Source organism: Setaria viridis, chromosome 2, assembly GCF_005286985.2.
Source record: "Setaria viridis chromosome 2, Setaria_viridis_v4.0, whole genome shotgun sequence".
NCBI classification, from domain to species: Eukaryota; Viridiplantae; Streptophyta; class Magnoliopsida; order Poales; family Poaceae; genus Setaria; species Setaria viridis.
In genome coordinates, this window is record NC_048264.2 from 29,594,643 (window position 1) to 29,611,192 (window position 16,550).

General features: G+C 45.1%; 1 protein-coding gene and 1 long non-coding RNA gene across 3 annotated transcripts; both read left to right on the forward strand.

Moving 5' to 3' along the window:
• Positions 1 to 3,861: 3,861 nt before the first annotated feature.
• Positions 3,862 to 4,251, forward strand: LOC117844240 (uncharacterized). The gene has a single exon (XM_034724992.1). It carries the CDS (start codon positions 3,862 to 3,864, stop codon positions 4,249 to 4,251), a length of 390 nt encoding a protein of 129 aa, XP_034580883.1.
• Positions 4,252 to 7,170: 2,919 nt separating this feature from the next.
• LOC117845851 (uncharacterized) lies at positions 7,171 to 14,015 on the forward strand. Of its 2 annotated transcripts, XR_004638168.2 has the most exons (5): positions 7,171 to 7,756; positions 7,867 to 8,372; positions 13,311 to 13,367; positions 13,454 to 13,526; positions 13,603 to 14,015. It is a non-coding gene; the product is annotated as an uncharacterized lncRNA (long non-coding RNA). The 2 variants fall into 2 exon arrangements; XR_004638167.2 differs by having other exon boundaries at positions 7,185 to 8,372.
• Positions 14,016 to 16,550: the final 2,535 nt, after the last annotated feature.

A 16,550-nucleotide genomic window follows, 5' to 3' on the forward strand; every position in this document is an offset into this window, starting at 1 on the left:
AAATTTTCCATTGTATGAAATTTACATGTTGATGGTAATCATCATAAGATGTAGACCTTTTAGTGATAAGCAAGTAACTTGCTGTCTAAAAGCACGGTCTCAGGGCAAATAAATTCTTAGATAAGAACTTATTGCAGCAAATGCCTAGGTCTCATCACCTTGTGTTGTTGCAAAGATTTATTGAAAATTTGGTTAAACACTTTGTAGGTAGAACCTAGCAGCAATGGAGCATAATCTGCATGATTGCAAGAGATTCTTGTTGCCATTACCTTGTGTTTATGCCAGAATGCATATGCATATGCTTTAATTTAATTTTTGCATTATTTTCTACATGATGTAGAATATGATTGAGAATAGAAATATGCAAACAAATGTATTGCACATAAAAAGATTGTTCTATAACCAATGTGAGATCTGCGGATCATGATAATGCATAATTACTGTGGTAATTATAGCATTCTTGTTATATTGGTGCTAATTACATACCTGATAGGGTGAGTGTATAATTGACAAGACACCATGTAAATCAGAACAATCAAGGAACTGGATATTGATATTCAATAGAATATGTTAATAGGTAGAACCCTGAGGGCTTTTTATTCAAATTGGAGGCAACTTGGACTGGGGCCAAAATGGGGTGCAATCCCGCTTCGACATGCTGTGCAGCACAGCCCATACCATTGACATCCTACAGGGCGTCGATCATGGCATGCGAAGAAATGGCGACCCGCTGCAGAAGCAGAGGTCGGGGCGCATTGCAGTGCTCCAACACTGGCCACTAAGAAGAAGAACGACCATCCTCCATTGCAAAGAATTGCAAATTGTTGGGATACATCTTATCCAAGAACATGAGGTCGTCTAGCCTCCTCCTGTTTTATGCTCAGTGAACAACAAATGTGGCTAGTCTGTTTGGGAACTGTGGGACCATAGGGGTGTGTTTAGAGTTACGCCCCTCCCCTTTTTAGTGGCGCCGCCGCCGATGTGTAGCCATCACAGCTGCCTTGTGATTTAGCGCGCAAAGGCGTTGTCGATGCCGCTGAGAGCGGGGTGCTTTGTGGCTGTTTTGGGTGCCCCCATCATCACTTGGATCCCTTGAATCTCACATCATCAGTGAAGGGAAGTGCCAAGTAGTGCACAGCCATGAAATGGCGCTACCAAGACCCTTGTGCATAAAGGTATGCTTCATGTATGAAGCGTGAGTATGGCAACAATGGACCATGGTCTATGTAGGTCTATGTAGCGGTGCCTCGACATAAGTATGCAAGCAGCCATTGGATTTTGAGTACTGCAATTGAGGGTAATGCAGTGGTGCAGCGACCATGTCTATGAAGAACATGGCAACCATGTTCGTGAAGAACTGCAATAGAAAAAAAGAACATGTGCATATGCATACTATACAGTTCTTGATATCAGTACTATATGTTGGAGACAATTTGCAGCAACCAGTGCCTCTGGTCTTCTTGTCTTTCTGCACTTCTATCTCCCTCGTTGTTATGGCCAAACTCAGAGCAAGTAGAGGCTAAACGTGATTTCAGGGGTTGGCCCCTTCGAAAGTCGGCCCTTTCAAGATTGACTCTTTCACGAGGATTATAATTATCTATCTAATTGATCATTAATATAAAATGTTCCACGCCGGATACAACCAAAAGGACACGCGGGCATGCAGCGGCAAGTGGGGACACCGAGTCCATTAACTTGTGTAGTAAATCCGCATCAGAACCGAGGTTACGTTGATGCGGAAGACGCGCATGCATGATGCATGCTCGTGCAGCGCTCTCAAGGCGCACAGGAGATTGCAGGAGTATTGTTCATGCAGCGGTAGCCTGGGAGGCTCAGCTAGCTCATCTTATCTCCTACAGGCCGCAGCAAGCCTCTGCACCACCCAACTTGGCTTTTGGTCATCTCTCTCTCTCTCTCTCTCTCTCTCTCTCTCTCTCTCTCTCTCTCTCTCTCTCTCTCTCTCTCTCTCTCTCTCTCTCTCCACTTTGACTGAAAGTCTTTGAAGTGACCATGATACCTGTGGCCACGCATAGTCGCATAGAAATAGACAGAGGATGCTCTTTCTATGCAGCAGTATCAGGTTACAAATAAAATGTATGAGTATTGAGTAGCATGGTCCACATCGCTACGGCGCCATTGGTTAATCGGCTCATCATGGGGGAGGCCGGAAGTGATTCCCGCGTGATAGCAACTGCAGATTAAACAAACGGGACCCTCCTGTGCATGCGACATCGGTCTATGCATAATGCAGGGTAAAGGAGAGAGACGTGTACAGAGGTGTGATGAGCTTTCGCCTTGATCCTTCCTAGAAATGTCGTAGCGACGTAGCGTAGCCCATCGTCCATTGATCTATGCGTCGCCGGCACGACGTGCCTCCCGAATCTCTCCTGGGCCCTCCTCACCCCCGCTCGCTTTACAAAAAGGCGAGGTTCTTTGCGGTGCCCATTGGCACGCATCGAGCATGGGAATCCCGGAACTGCATCTTTTCCTTTGCGGTGCCCATAGTTATTTTAAGTTCCGCGGCCACCTCTAACAACACTCTCTGATTGTACCAAAGATCGCGTACCGCCCTGCTAGTGCACACGATAACAGCCGTCCGGCCGCCTACACAAAATGTTCATCCATGAGCTCTCATCCCTAACAGTTATCAGTTATCAATAGTGGAATTAAAAAATTCGGCGCACAAGTTACCAATAAAAAAAGATTTGTTCTACTTAAAGAATGGGGATATACTGAGAAAAGATAATCCAGTAAAAAGGAATTGAAATGGTAGTAAATTTTGTTGCTTTTGTAAGTGGAAGAGTCCATTAAACACCTATTTTTTATTGCGCTTATGCCACATATTGTGTTTGGTATTGTTCCTCCTTCCGATCTATTCAATAATCGGATAAAACGGGAAGACAAAAACCAAACTTAAATTTATTGATAGGGGTGACACCTTTACTTTTGGGCAATTTGGCTAACGGAAAATAAGGTGGCACCAAAATTTTTTATGTAGATCTTATTCAGGGACCTATTGGCGCCGACAATGGGCAAGAAAACGATATCGAAAACCTAATCGGATCAGATGGCCAGCGGCCGCTTTTGCCTCGTGTACTCGGATGCTCCGCGCCGGCCCGGGAATCTACGTGTTCGCTCCTGATAGGTTACTGACGTCAGGACGGCCGTCTCCACTCTCCAGCGCCGGGGATCCTCTGCGGCCAGCACATGCCGCCGCAGTGTTGAGCGCGGGCTCGGTGTGGCACCGCGTCTCATGAACTGGTGAAAAAAGACAACGCCTGGTAGACTTATCGTGCTGCAGGTGCTAGCAGCTAGCTGAACTCGCAGCTACACAACTAGTACACGAAGACGCCTAGGCCTTTGTGTGAACACGAGCAGCCTAGTGGCCACCACACCACGTTACACATCGGTTGCGAATTTGGGTAGTACTACGTTATGCTACCCTCGAATGTTTTAATTTTGATTCGCTAGCCATCGATCCATGCTCGTGCAGTAAGTTAACATGTCTCACAAGCATAATTAGAGGGTGTTTGGTTTTCATGAATTGGACTAAAATTTTAAAATTTGCACTTTTTAGTCCCTAAACACCCAAATAGCTGGACTAAAATTTAGACTGCCTTTAGTCTACAAAACTGGACTAAATTGGACTAAAGTGTTTTGGGGACACCCCTGCCCCTCATTACTGCTCAAACCACCCGCCCGCCGCTGCCCTCCCGCCGTCGCCCGCCTGCCCGCCCGCCGCCATCGCCGCCTGCCAGCCTCCCTCCCGCCGCCGCCCTCCCTAACCCAGCACACGCACACCACAACACACGAACACAACACAGAACAAGATGGCCGAGCCATGACGATGGGGAGAACAAGATGACCGCCTCCTCCTTCCACTCCTCGCCCGCGGCATCCCTGCCGCACTCCCTGGGGCGCGCGTCCACGGATTCCTCCTCTTCCCGCTTCTCCGCCAGCGCCAAGAGCCCCTCCTCTCGTGCCGCCGCTGCTGCCAACAGCTCTGGCTCCGCGCTCGACCCCCGCGCCACTGGTGGGGGACGCGGGCGCCGCAGCGGAGGCAGCACGTCGTGGATGAAGGAGGCGGCCATCGAGGAGGAGGGGCTGCTGGGGATGGGCGACGACGGGTCCGGTGGTGGCGGGTGGAGCGGGATCCCCAAGCGGGTCCGCTACGGGATCCTCCTCGTGGGGGTATTCTTCGACCTCTTCTTCTTTTCTTTCTTTTCTTCACGCAAGGGGTACCAGAGGTAGGCAAGAAGGGTAAAAAAATCTTTATTCAACAATATTTATGACTTTTAATCCATTTTAGTCCGTGGAACCAAACAGAATTTAATCCCTGAATTAAACTTGACTAAACTTTAGTCCATGGACCGTGGACTAAAGAACCGGCCTTATTTAGGGCGGCACCAGCAGTGCGACTATTCCAGCTTTCTATAAGATTTTCATATTTCACATCAGTTTTTCTCCCACGTGGAAAAGAGAGATACGAGTAGAGAAATAAACATGTCATCAGATGAAGAGAGCCACTAGCGCAATTTTCCACGCGAGCAGTCCCCACCATGTGCCCGTATAACCGTGTCCACCCATGCACTTGTTGCCTTCACGGTTTCTCACGACAGCACGACACCGGATGCATGGTTGGCCTCGCCGGCGAGGGGACGAGCACGTCGCTTGCGAGGCGAAGGATGAGCATAGGCGTGGGGAGGGAGCGCCGCGCTGCCGCCACCACCCCTCCTCCTATTCCTACAATTCCGTCGCTCCCTCCCTCTCTCTTTCTCCCTCTTCCTCCAGCTACATGCATACTCGACGATGGGAGCGCTCCATAGGTGCGGGTGCGGGCAAAGCTGCTTAATGGGGCAAACAGGACAAGCTCGGGCCAGCAACTCCTAGGGCCCGTCCTGGTGACCGGCTCCCAGGCTAGGCTCTCAACATGGCCGGCGTAGCGAGGAGGGCGCCTGGTGGGAGGACGACCTCCATAGTTGAGGTGAGGGTGGCTGCCAAAGGCACCCAACCTGTCTGTGGCATGGCGCAAACGGCAAGGCAAGGGTATATGGGTGCGGCCCCATGGTGGCGGCATGCAGCTATCGGCAGAGGTGCCACCCGTCTTGGGTCAGGATGGAGGCCACCTGCTTGTGCGCCATCGTCCATGGCCAAGTAGGGAGGCGCCTTAGGGACGACGACAGCTTGTAATCGTTGGCCTGTGACATGTGATTCCTGGTATTGGTTGCATGCACAACGAGGAGAGTAGAGCAACATGGAAAGTCTTGTAAGGCCAGGCATAAATCGGGTGCCACTGGAGGCCTCCGATGGTGGGGAGGGGGCGGATGGGGTGATGAGGGAGCGGTGGCTAACGGGGGTGCACCGATGTGGTGGATGCGAGGTAGGCATGGCGAGCAGCATAGCCACATGGAGAAAAGGCGTTGCTGGCGAAGGAGTGGCTAGGTAGTGGGGAGTGATCAACCGCCATGCCATCTCATGAAGGAGGAAAATAGAGGGGGGAGGGGAGGGAAGGAAGATAGTGTTGATATCCATGTGGGGCAATCTGTCATCAAAATAGTTACATGGCTAAATGTGAAGTGGCTAATAGTTGGGTGGTCAACGATATCCGTTTTTGAGCTGATGGCCAATGCAAAAACAAACTCCAGCAATAGTTGGATGGTTAAAACTGATCATTTTCTTTTATTTAGAAAAATAAGTTGTCTCTACGACCGCACACAACCATATTCGTATAATATTCTCATAAAAACACTGATCATCTATTGATGGAAAAAGAGGAACAAAAATTATAAAAAAATTATTATTGTTTCCTCTTTTCACGAAAATATTCAAAACAACAAGCTCCAATGATCGGCTCGCCAATAGACTAACGGGGCGTTTGGTTCCCTTTGCTTATTTTTAGCACGTGTCACATCGAACGTTTAGATACTAATTAGGAGTATTAAACGTAGACTATTTACAAAACCCATTACACAGATGGAGGCTAAATGGCGAGACAAATCTATTAAGCCTAATTAATCTATCATTAGCAAATATTTACTATAGCAACACATTGTCAAATCATGGACTAATTAGGCTTAATAGATTCATCCCACCATTTAGCCTCCACTTATGTAATAGGTTTTGTAAATAGTCTACGTTTAATACTCCTAATTAGTATCTAAACATTCGATGTGACGGGTGCTAAAAACAAGCAACAGTAACCAAACAAGCCGATGAATTAACTTGAATATAAGTCAAATCATCACGGTTCACGATAGGGAATGTAGAAATGCCATAAGCCAATGAATTTAACACGATATGACCTTATTACCCCTCTAAAATGCGAACAAAGGGTCCTCTGGTCACCGAATTCGTGCGGACGTTGGTACGACGATGCAGCATCCCTACAGGTACAACACCGTTGGGTTGCGTCGACCTGCACAAGCAAATGAACAGAATCCCATTTCCATCATCGTGTGGAACGGTAACAGGCAAGGGTAACACGGGCAAGAACAATGTAAAGTAGGGGACCATCTCGACTACATATGAAAGTCTCCTCGATTAGTTAAGCAACTAACCTGACTTGGTGCCACCAATAAAGAAAAAAAATCTACTACTAAGTTTATTAAAAACATGCTTTACATTTTATTCTACCATCTTTATTGTTAACACAACAATAATTGCTACTTATGATTAGAATTTAGGACCACCGAGAAAAACCTGTGTCGATCACTCATTGGATCGACAGAAAAAGATAGATGTAACATATATTGAATCACGACAAGATTATATCCTAAATAATAGAGGTCTATACATCTACCATAAAAAAATTACCATGAAAACAATAAATAAAGATAGTCGATGATGATAAATCAACCTCTTGTAGCCATTATATACAAACATAGAATACCGGCTAATCAATTTGAAGCAAATATATGCTATGGGTAACACAAGAGATTAGGCAGAAATGTTGTGAGTGCGCGAATGAATTCGACAACATGACTTCACACTCGAAAGTGTGGGGTAGGACCTTTCGTCATCGAATTCAATCATAGACATCCGCTCCCTAGCTAGTACGCGTAGCAATACTCAACATTTGAGAGAGTATATTCTTAAGTGAATTAAAAAAAGAGCAGAATCCCATCCTCATGAAACCCTATCTTCCTGAGTCCAACCCTAGCAACAGTAGCTATACGGCACCACTGACTAGCATGAACAAGCACGGTAATTAGGGGACCATCTCCTCTATATAAGCCCACCTTGATGGGGTATACCACCAGAACGGTCGTTGAAGAAGCTTAGCCAGTAGGATAGCCCTCCCGGATCTGGCCGTCTGCCGCTGCTTTCTTCGGTTCTTCCCCAGTTCGGGAAAGCCAACGATGAGGAGTCTGTGTAACGGGGTTTGGTTCCTATATCTCTCTCTTTTGTGCTCTCTCTCTCTCTCTCTCGCTCTTCGTGTCGAGTTCTTGCTGCTTCTGCTTGGCACTTTGCAGCGGTGGTGGACGATGGGATGGGGCGGGGCGCTGGACATGGCGGTGGTGTGGCTGACAGAAGAGAGTGAGCACGCAGCGGCCAGACTGCATCTATGCGAGACGCAGCTGCTGTTGCGTGCTCACTTCTCTGTCTGTCAGCTCTCTCTCCTCCTCGGGACTTGTTCTGCCGCATCCAACTCCCCCTCCCACTCCCATCCATCGCTGCGCACCGTTGCGTCGTCGTGCAGCTGCTGCCGTGTTCTCTCATCGATCGCCGTGGCCGTAGCGGCACTGTTCGTCTTGAGGTTGCCGGCCGGCCGGCCGGCCTGGCCGTGTCCCCACCTGAAACCTTATCTTGTCTCCTGCTCGTACTCCGATGGCCTGCCCTTTGGAATAAGGTACTCTTAAATTTCAGGCAGCCGCTGCGCGCATGCACGCCATGGATCCTCGCGCCGGGCACGTCTGTTTTCGCGGGGAGGTTCTCGCTGCCGTCTTTGGGGCTTCCGATGATGGATTATTAGCAGGGGCATTCAGTTCAGCCTTGGGGGAAGAGGACGCGTGATGGTTTGATTAACACTTGGCTTTGCTCGCCTCCCCAGGTTTAGTTAACGGAAAGCACTGTTTGACTAGTCCTTTCTCTACCCCCATTCTCCCTCCTCTCTCACTTATCGATACTCTTTCCTCTTCCTCCTATCCGTAAATATTTTGACAGCAAAAACTGGATCTTTCCTCCTCTTTGTTGTGCTCATCTCATGTGGTGCTGTGAGTGTTTGGAAGTAGCAGGAGCCTAGGTGGGAGGCAGTCATGAAGATGGGTGGGCGGAGGCAGATCTGCTTGGTGCAAGTTGAAAAGGGGGTAGGCAACTACCGCCGGCGGCGGCGGCGGCTTCCAGATCTGGAAATAATGTTTCTTCTCCGGCCGGTGAGTCCATGCTTCTTCCCCTCTCGTCCTAGTTTCTGCTAAAGCGTGTGCATGCCTCCTCGTACCTGGCCTACTAGTGGTATTGTGCTTATATGGTTACTTGCCTTGTTTTGGAGTTTGTCATGGATGGTTGGTTTCATCTTTGAGGGCGACTGGGGATTTTTCATCTGCTGGCACTCATACTTGTGATATGAGCTAGCTAAGAGTTTTCTTGTTCTTAATTCGATGTTTCATTCATGCAGTTGTTTGTTATTGATGTTCCGTTTAGCCCTTGCATATGTATTTGTTCTTAATTTGAGTGAACGAATTGGTGTCAATCTTCGAGGATGATATAGGCTTAGTTACCCTTAGGTCCAAGCTTATCCACTTTCTTTCCACCCTAACTGCTTATTTATGGCCGGTTTTATCAGTCCTCTATATGATCTCGCATGTGGGAAATTTGTAGTAGCACAGTGCAGCACGTTTTATTGTATGCAGAATAAAGGGCTTGTCGAACCCATTTATTGGACAGTCAACTTGGGGATTTCGTACTACTATATGCAATACTACCAAACTTACAAGCATGTATTATGGCTTCAGTGCTTTATATCTCTCTTCGGTTTACATCATCTCCCTTTCCACTCTTAAGTTTAAAACTGTTGTGGAGATCCTCCAAGCTGTTGCTGCATGCCACCACAAATCTGTTGTAATTCATTAGTTTATTACAGAAGTTGCAGCTAGCTTCAGGAGATATTTATTTAAATTGATCATGTAAAACTTTGCAAGCATGCAGTTCTCTGAGATGTAAGTGCAAAACTGTAGTTCTATTGCCGTATGCATGGCACATTGACTTTAAATTGTCACTCGTTAGTTAGTTACAGAAGTTTCAGCTAGCCACAAAAGACATATTTTTGCCTTGGTCATGTAAAATTAAATGACAGTTATAAACTGCACATGTGGATCTCTGCTGGGTTTCAGTTTTAATTGTATGTGATATTGCGAAATATATTTGGATACCACAAACAACTGAAGAAGATAAAACTTCTGATGGTGCTTTTTTTTTTGTTTTTGGCTGTTATGGCTTTACAATTTTTCTTGACAATATTTAATAGATGAAATTTTTAATGGTTATGTGACGACTCTAGCTTCCATCTAACAGTGTTTTTCATCAAAATTAACCAGTCTTCATATTAGCTCGTCTTGAAAACTGTAGCATTACATTAAATTATTCTTTAGTGAGAGTTAATTAGTGAGTAATTCTTCAGCAGGACAAAAAGAGAAGGTGCTGGGGGTGCAGTCTTTGCTACTGAGATTGATTGACATTCAATTATAGAATTATGTTTAACCTGCGTTTCAAATCACTGGATCTCGGTAGATCCAATATTCAGTAAAAGAACTTATGTGGCTTTTGAAATTTGAACACTAAATTGTTCATATATAAACAAATACTCAAGACAAGTTTTTGAAGGCATAAGCATACATATGCAAAGTTGATTTTATCAACTTGGATACTGGTCCTTGTTTGATAATTAAATAACCACCACTAATTGTGATTCATGATCAGCAAATATTTGCAGTTGCAGCAACATCACATATAATATTTGGATATGCTCCTTGGTACCTTTTTACCTACCATTTATGGAAGGGAAACATTATTGCTACGTGATGAACATTGTTGCCTGGCTTTTACATTAGGAGTTTTGGTGGTTCTACAGCATGCAGTTTTGTTTGTTGGGAGGCTTTTTGGACATTATTTATTTTTATGTCAATAATTTAGTCAAGATTAAGTAAAATCAGGTCTGCTTCGTTCACTTGTGCCACTTAATTATTTTGTTTGCTGCAATTAAGTCATCTAAGTCCAATATAATTATTTGAGGCCCCATACGATCTGGTTTTATTTTGTTTATTAACTCATTACAGAAAAAACTATCTGACCAAACCCTCACAACCAATACATCCTATGGAAAATATGTGAATTTGGGCAAATGCGCATGGAGTTCATGTCACTAAAAGTAGATAAATAACACAAAATTACTCATGTATTCAACCTCACATGAACTCAAAGAGAATCATAAGCTTTAGTCCACTAAAGTACAGTAAATAAACCTAAATTGGTTCTACATATACAAATTTGTTTGCACAAATGCAATCGGACCAGCAGTTCCCGCCTGTAGCATTTGTGGATGTGAGTAGTGACATGATGAAATATGCCAGACAAGCTGTATTTTTAGGGAGAGCAACTTTGAGGTCATGATGCTTATACATAGTTACTTACAAAACTACCAGTTCCACTTCCACAATGATTTGAGGTAGCCTTTTTTGTTTGTTGCTTTAGCCTTGTGCACTAAGGTGAGGTGGTATATGCCCTTATCTTACATCATTTTGTGGATCAGCCACCCATGATGGCAGAAATGAGCAACAAATTGAGCCTTGGAAATTTATCAAACATTAAATGGAATAGGTGCAGTTATATTCGGTATATTGCATATGATCAAATATAACTACTACTTTTGAGGTAGCCTGTTATAGAACCATGTATGCATATGTAATACATATGTATGCCTAATAATTTCTTGAACTGAATGACTTGACCAAACAGTTTATCTTGTAATATGTTTTTTTAATTAGCATTCTGCTACGAAGGTGAAACGTTACATTGTAAGTACTTTTCTTGATATTGCATTATATTGTATGGATCCTTTTATCGAATACGCAGGAGAACTGCATATCATTCCATTAAGAAGAGCAAAACATTTACAAGATACCACACACACCCTTCCACACCAGAACCTATATTACATTTGCACCTGGGAAAAAAAAAGACTAAACAACCTTGACCAAAACACTACCAAACATACCACCACAAAGACCTCAAGGGGGCTGCAGCCCCAAGCTGCGCCAAGCCACCAACCCCTTATTGGCTCCTACTAGACACCATTCTTCCACAATTTGTCAGAGGACCAGCTGAACCCTAGGGGTGGCTCCATTGAAGACACAATCGTTCGTGTCTCAATAATATCCATGCACCTAACACTACTAGGGAAGTGACCTTTAGTACCGGTCAGTAACCCCCCTTTAGTAACGGGCGCTTGACCGGTACAGCTTGTTCGGTACTAAATGGCGCATTTAGTACCGGGCGGTTTTACCGACCAATACTAAACGGCTTTGCGCCCAAAAAATAAGGAAAAAAATTGACAAACAGCCGGGAGGTCCCTAGACATGCGCATCGCCGCAAGTTACAAGTCACAAGTCATGCAAATTTCATGCGTAATATGCGCGTGTGCGGTCGTGGATTCGAACCCACGACCTCAAGCCTCCCGCGAACCTTCCTTACTATCTCACCTACACAGCACATATGATTGAGTTAGATATTCTTTCCTTTTGAAGTAACCCATGGAGAGGTCTTTAGTACCAGTCAATAACACTGACCGGTACAGTACCGGTCGGTGTTATTGACTGGTACTAAATGGTACTCCATGGGGTACTGGTGTTATTGGCCTGGTACTAAATGGTCGAGGCCTTTTAGTACCGGGCAATAACACCGACCGGTACTAGGCCTGCGAGGACTGAAAATTTCTACCTGGTACTAATTTCGCGCGTTAGTACCGAACGAAAAGCTGTCCGGTACGAACGTCTAGGATGAATGCTCATATTTCTAGTAGTGTAAAGTGATAAGTGAATTTAGACCACTCTTCAAACTCCCAGGGATCAAAGCGTTGACCCTAATCTACCACTTGCAAAACACATCATCTTCAGTGTGCAGTGAGAAATCCGGGAGGCCCTACTAGTGGCAAAAAAGGTAGATATCCGACTTGTCTGGAGAAGACAGTTAGTCAAGGTATGCTGGCTTGTCAACTCTTTGTGATCACACGGTGGACATAGATTTTGGTGTGGTAAACCCCTTCAGGGAAGTCTATCAGCTGTCCAAACTCAGTTATGTGCTGCCAGCCAAATTGAAAAATTGACACATTGGTGCCCAAGATTTCCGGATTAATTCCCACGGTTCAAATGTCATAGCACCATTGAAGAGAGCTTTACATGCAGACTTGGCTGTATATGCTGCCTGGACTCCGTGAACCTCCAACGGTGCTCATCTTGTACTTCTCACAATAGATGCACTTCTATTAATAGATCCTGTATGTCAAGAAACTCAGAGAGCACTGCAACAGTAAGGCCACCACAGATATCCAAGGTCCAACGAATTTCCAACATTGCCTCCCTTACAGTACATCTTCACTCTTTTCTGGGCCGAGAGAGAATAGGTTAGGGGCCAAAGCAGCAATGGACCTCCCTTGCAGCCAATTATCAGTCCAGAATAAAGTGGAACTGCCATCAACAACGTACAGTGGTAATTATTCAATGCAATAGAGAAGAAAGCCTTGACTGAATATGTCAGGTTGCGTCTTGGCTAGCCACAGCCATGGCATCCTCAAAGCCCAACCAAAGGATTTAAGATCATGAATGCCAAGTCCTCCAAGATCTTTAAGGCGACAAACTTTAGGCCAAGCTATCAAGCAGTGTCCCCTGTTCCCCTCTTTTCTTCCTCTCCAAAGGAAACCCCGCCGGAGTTTATCTATATCCTTGATGGGGTCTAATGGCAATATAGCTAGATATATACAACAGAGGAAATGATAACATATTTCACATGAACCAACCTTCCAGCCTGATTCATAACATATTGTATGGATCCTACAAGTGTAACTAATCACTAGCGCACTCAAAAAGTCAATTTATGATGTGTTCTGTTTGATCATTTGGACATATCACCAACTTCTCAGTTAGGTGCATACCAAGTTTTCCATATGTGTATTTTCCATTTTTCCATTATAAATTGACGGTTAAAGTTGTACATGCAACTATGCAATGTTTGAGGTAAATTAGGATTTAAAATAATATACCACGTACATCATTTACTATATTATCTGCAATCAGTCTCTCAAATTATGTATATTTTTGTAGGCACCTTTCATCTGCTTGTAGGCTGCGGATGAAACATTGTCAAGTTCTCATCAAGTGGTATACACACAAATCAACTTACTGAATGTGTCCATCATTTTATGACAAATGATCTTTGGGAATGAACTATATACGTTCTGTTGCAGGGTCAAGTTGAGCAGTGTGTGCATGGAACCCACCTGTCTGTCCTGTCGTGCACTTGCTGAAACTTCCTGTGAGGTATGCATCGTGTTAAATTTTTAGCTTGGTGATGAACTTGAAGATAATTGGTTAACCGTACCGATCTTATTGTCAGGTTCCAGTTTTGATTATACAGACACAACATGTCAACATGCCAGGGCGTACGGAGAGACCTGGACATTTATTTGGACCGCCCTGCTGGTACAAATTTGATTTTGCTCCCAAGATCGAGACAGATACGCATATATAGGGGTCATAACCTTGCCAAGGAGAAGTCTTGAAGATCAGTGGCATTCAACTCATCACCTATTCTGCTATCATGACTGATGCATTACCATGTGCCCGGTTATTGCAGCTCATTGTACCTAGTTTTTGGCAGATAATTTCCTGACTGAGCAGCGTTTGTTGCTAATATAATCGTTATCATCTTTTAGAAAAGGGCCAAAAGGCCCGCCAAAACATCTGATCATATCTTTGCTGTATTTAGACAACTCAAAAGTTGTACCAATCAAGTATTCGAGTAGCTCAGCTGCTGCTCTGGTGTGTTTGGTTGCATGCATCAGATGATGCATGCGTGGATGATCCTGGATGGGGTGGTTTAACCAATTTGCTTCTATTTTAATTAGTAGAACTAATTAGTAGAATAATGTATTATGTAGGATGGTCTCATCCTGGATGAGTTGGTATAATTCATCCAATCAAATAAAAGGATCAATATTATTTTGAATTATTTTATATATGAATCAAATGATATAACTATTTTGAATCATTTCATATATGAATCAAATGATACAACCAAACAAACACTCAGTTTTTAGATATCTTTAATGTTATATAAGCAGTGAAACTGTCCAGCAAAATTTTCTTTTATTTCGTCATTTCTTGAGGGCCAGCAACTGGAAGCGCTTTCTTTTTCTTTTTTGTTTCATTGTCGACTCTGCTCTGGGAGGCCATATCATATACGGTAATGCTCAGGAGTGGACGTCCGACACATCGGACGCTCTAATCCCCATCACCTTTGTGTTGTTAGTTAATTAAATTAGAATAGTATAAAATGATGTGGCCTAACTTGCACCACACATTTTTCTACTTTCAGTCTTTATCTCTCCCAACTGCTCTCTCTCTCTCCAATTTCCAACCATTTAGCTAGATGAGACTCCGACGAGCACAGCGGCCGCATGGGGGCAACGACATCGGGGCAGCGCTCCGACGGGCGAGGAATAAGCAGCACGCCATGGCACTCCGACGAGCGTGGCAGTGAGAAGCGGTGTCAGTGTGGTGAGCGTGGCAGCGAGAAGCAGCGTCAGTGTGGTGAGCGTGACAGCGACACAGGCAGCACTCGGACGAGGGAGGCAGCGGATTGCCGTGATTTCGCCTGATTCCCGTGAGCTTATGGATTCTGTGGGGCAAGGCCGTGGCCGATCTACGCATGCTGCCGGAGCCTGGGAAGGGCGTCGGGTGCTGCTCGAGCGTCGGGGGCGCGGGCCGCCGCTCCCCCGCGGCCAGGGGGCGAGCCACGCCAGCCGCTAAAGGAGTTGCTCCGCCTATAATGAGCTTGGCCACCTGGGAGATTCCCGAGGAAGGCTGTCGGGCGCCGGGGCGCTGCCGGGCGCGGGCTGCAGCTCCCCCGCGGCTAGGGACGAGCCGTGCCGGCTGCCGCCATCCTCCTCTAGCACCGTTTCCTAGCGTCGGATCCCGCTGTGCAGTGCTCCTCCTGCTAAGGTTTGCTTCGTGTTGCAAGCATATGTTTCAAGTGTTTCAGAAGAATGTTGCAAATGTTTCATGTGGATGCTGCAAAGTAGATCTAGATGTTGTATATGTTTCACACATGTTTTATCTGGATGTTGCATTTTCAATAAAGATTTGAATGTTCCATGCAACACGAAATAGATGTTGCGGCGGGTTTTTTCCTCATCATCAACGGATAGCCCCCCGACTGCCATGTTGCAATAGGTATCTCACGATGTTGCAGTAGGGATTCTTGGATGTTGCAAGCGCCGTAGATGCGCACGGGTGTTGCGGATGAACGTATCGTCTGATGTTGCACGATTGATTTTCTAAGATGTTTCGATGTTGCAATTGTTGGCTTTTGTTGTTTCATCTGTCAATTTTTTATGTTGCAATATTTCTTCCCGTACGAGCTCAACCCCAACTCAACATATGATATTTTTTGGAAATATTACATGAAACATGTGTTCAATGTTGCGGTGGGAATTTTCCCTCACGAATATTATGTTTACATAAAGCTATTTTTTCCGCATCTTTTTCATGTTGCAACCATAGATTTTCGATGTTGCAACTATTTTGTTTTGATGTTGTAACGGAATGTCGGATAATTAGTGGTATTTATGGTGGTACTACTGTAGCCGTCAGATTTAAAACGGATGGTGATGCATGTGCCCGACGGGAGTTGCTCCCGCCGGACGTCCGGGCGCTAGCAAGTCCCTATTGTGGCTGTAATATCCTGAAACTGCACCCCGTGCAAATTTCTTTAAAGAATCAGTGTGCCACACCAAGGAATAACGTGTTAAGTTTATATATGGAAAATTGGAAACCGTAGCTTTATACTGCTAGCTTACCATGAAATTCCTGTATTGGGTTCCTTGTGCAGAAGTTGTAATTTAAATTCTGGAGCCGCCTCTGCGTACATTTTATCCATCTTAAGTTAACTCAGCTTATTGACCCTGTCTACGACCTTATCTGTTTTAACATGGAGATAATTTACTGTTGTTTTATACCATTCGCGTTATTAACCGCAGAACGTAGTGCTAAACATAGTGCGACAGCTGCGTTCTTAAAAAAGAAGATTCAAAATTTCTAACTGGCACTCGGTTGTTTCTTGTGTTGATTTGCGATCAGTCGATTATTTCTACGGCTGATCTTGCGACGATGAGAATAGCAGGAAATCCCACCACAGCCCGCCATCGCCCGTTAACCTGATCCGCCGCCGCGGCCCAATCACATGCGTTGATGATATAGCCAGGACCCAGGGAGCGGAGCACACACAGGCAGTGGGCTCTCTCAAAAAAAACAAGAAGAAGAAGAAGACACAAGCAAAGGGGC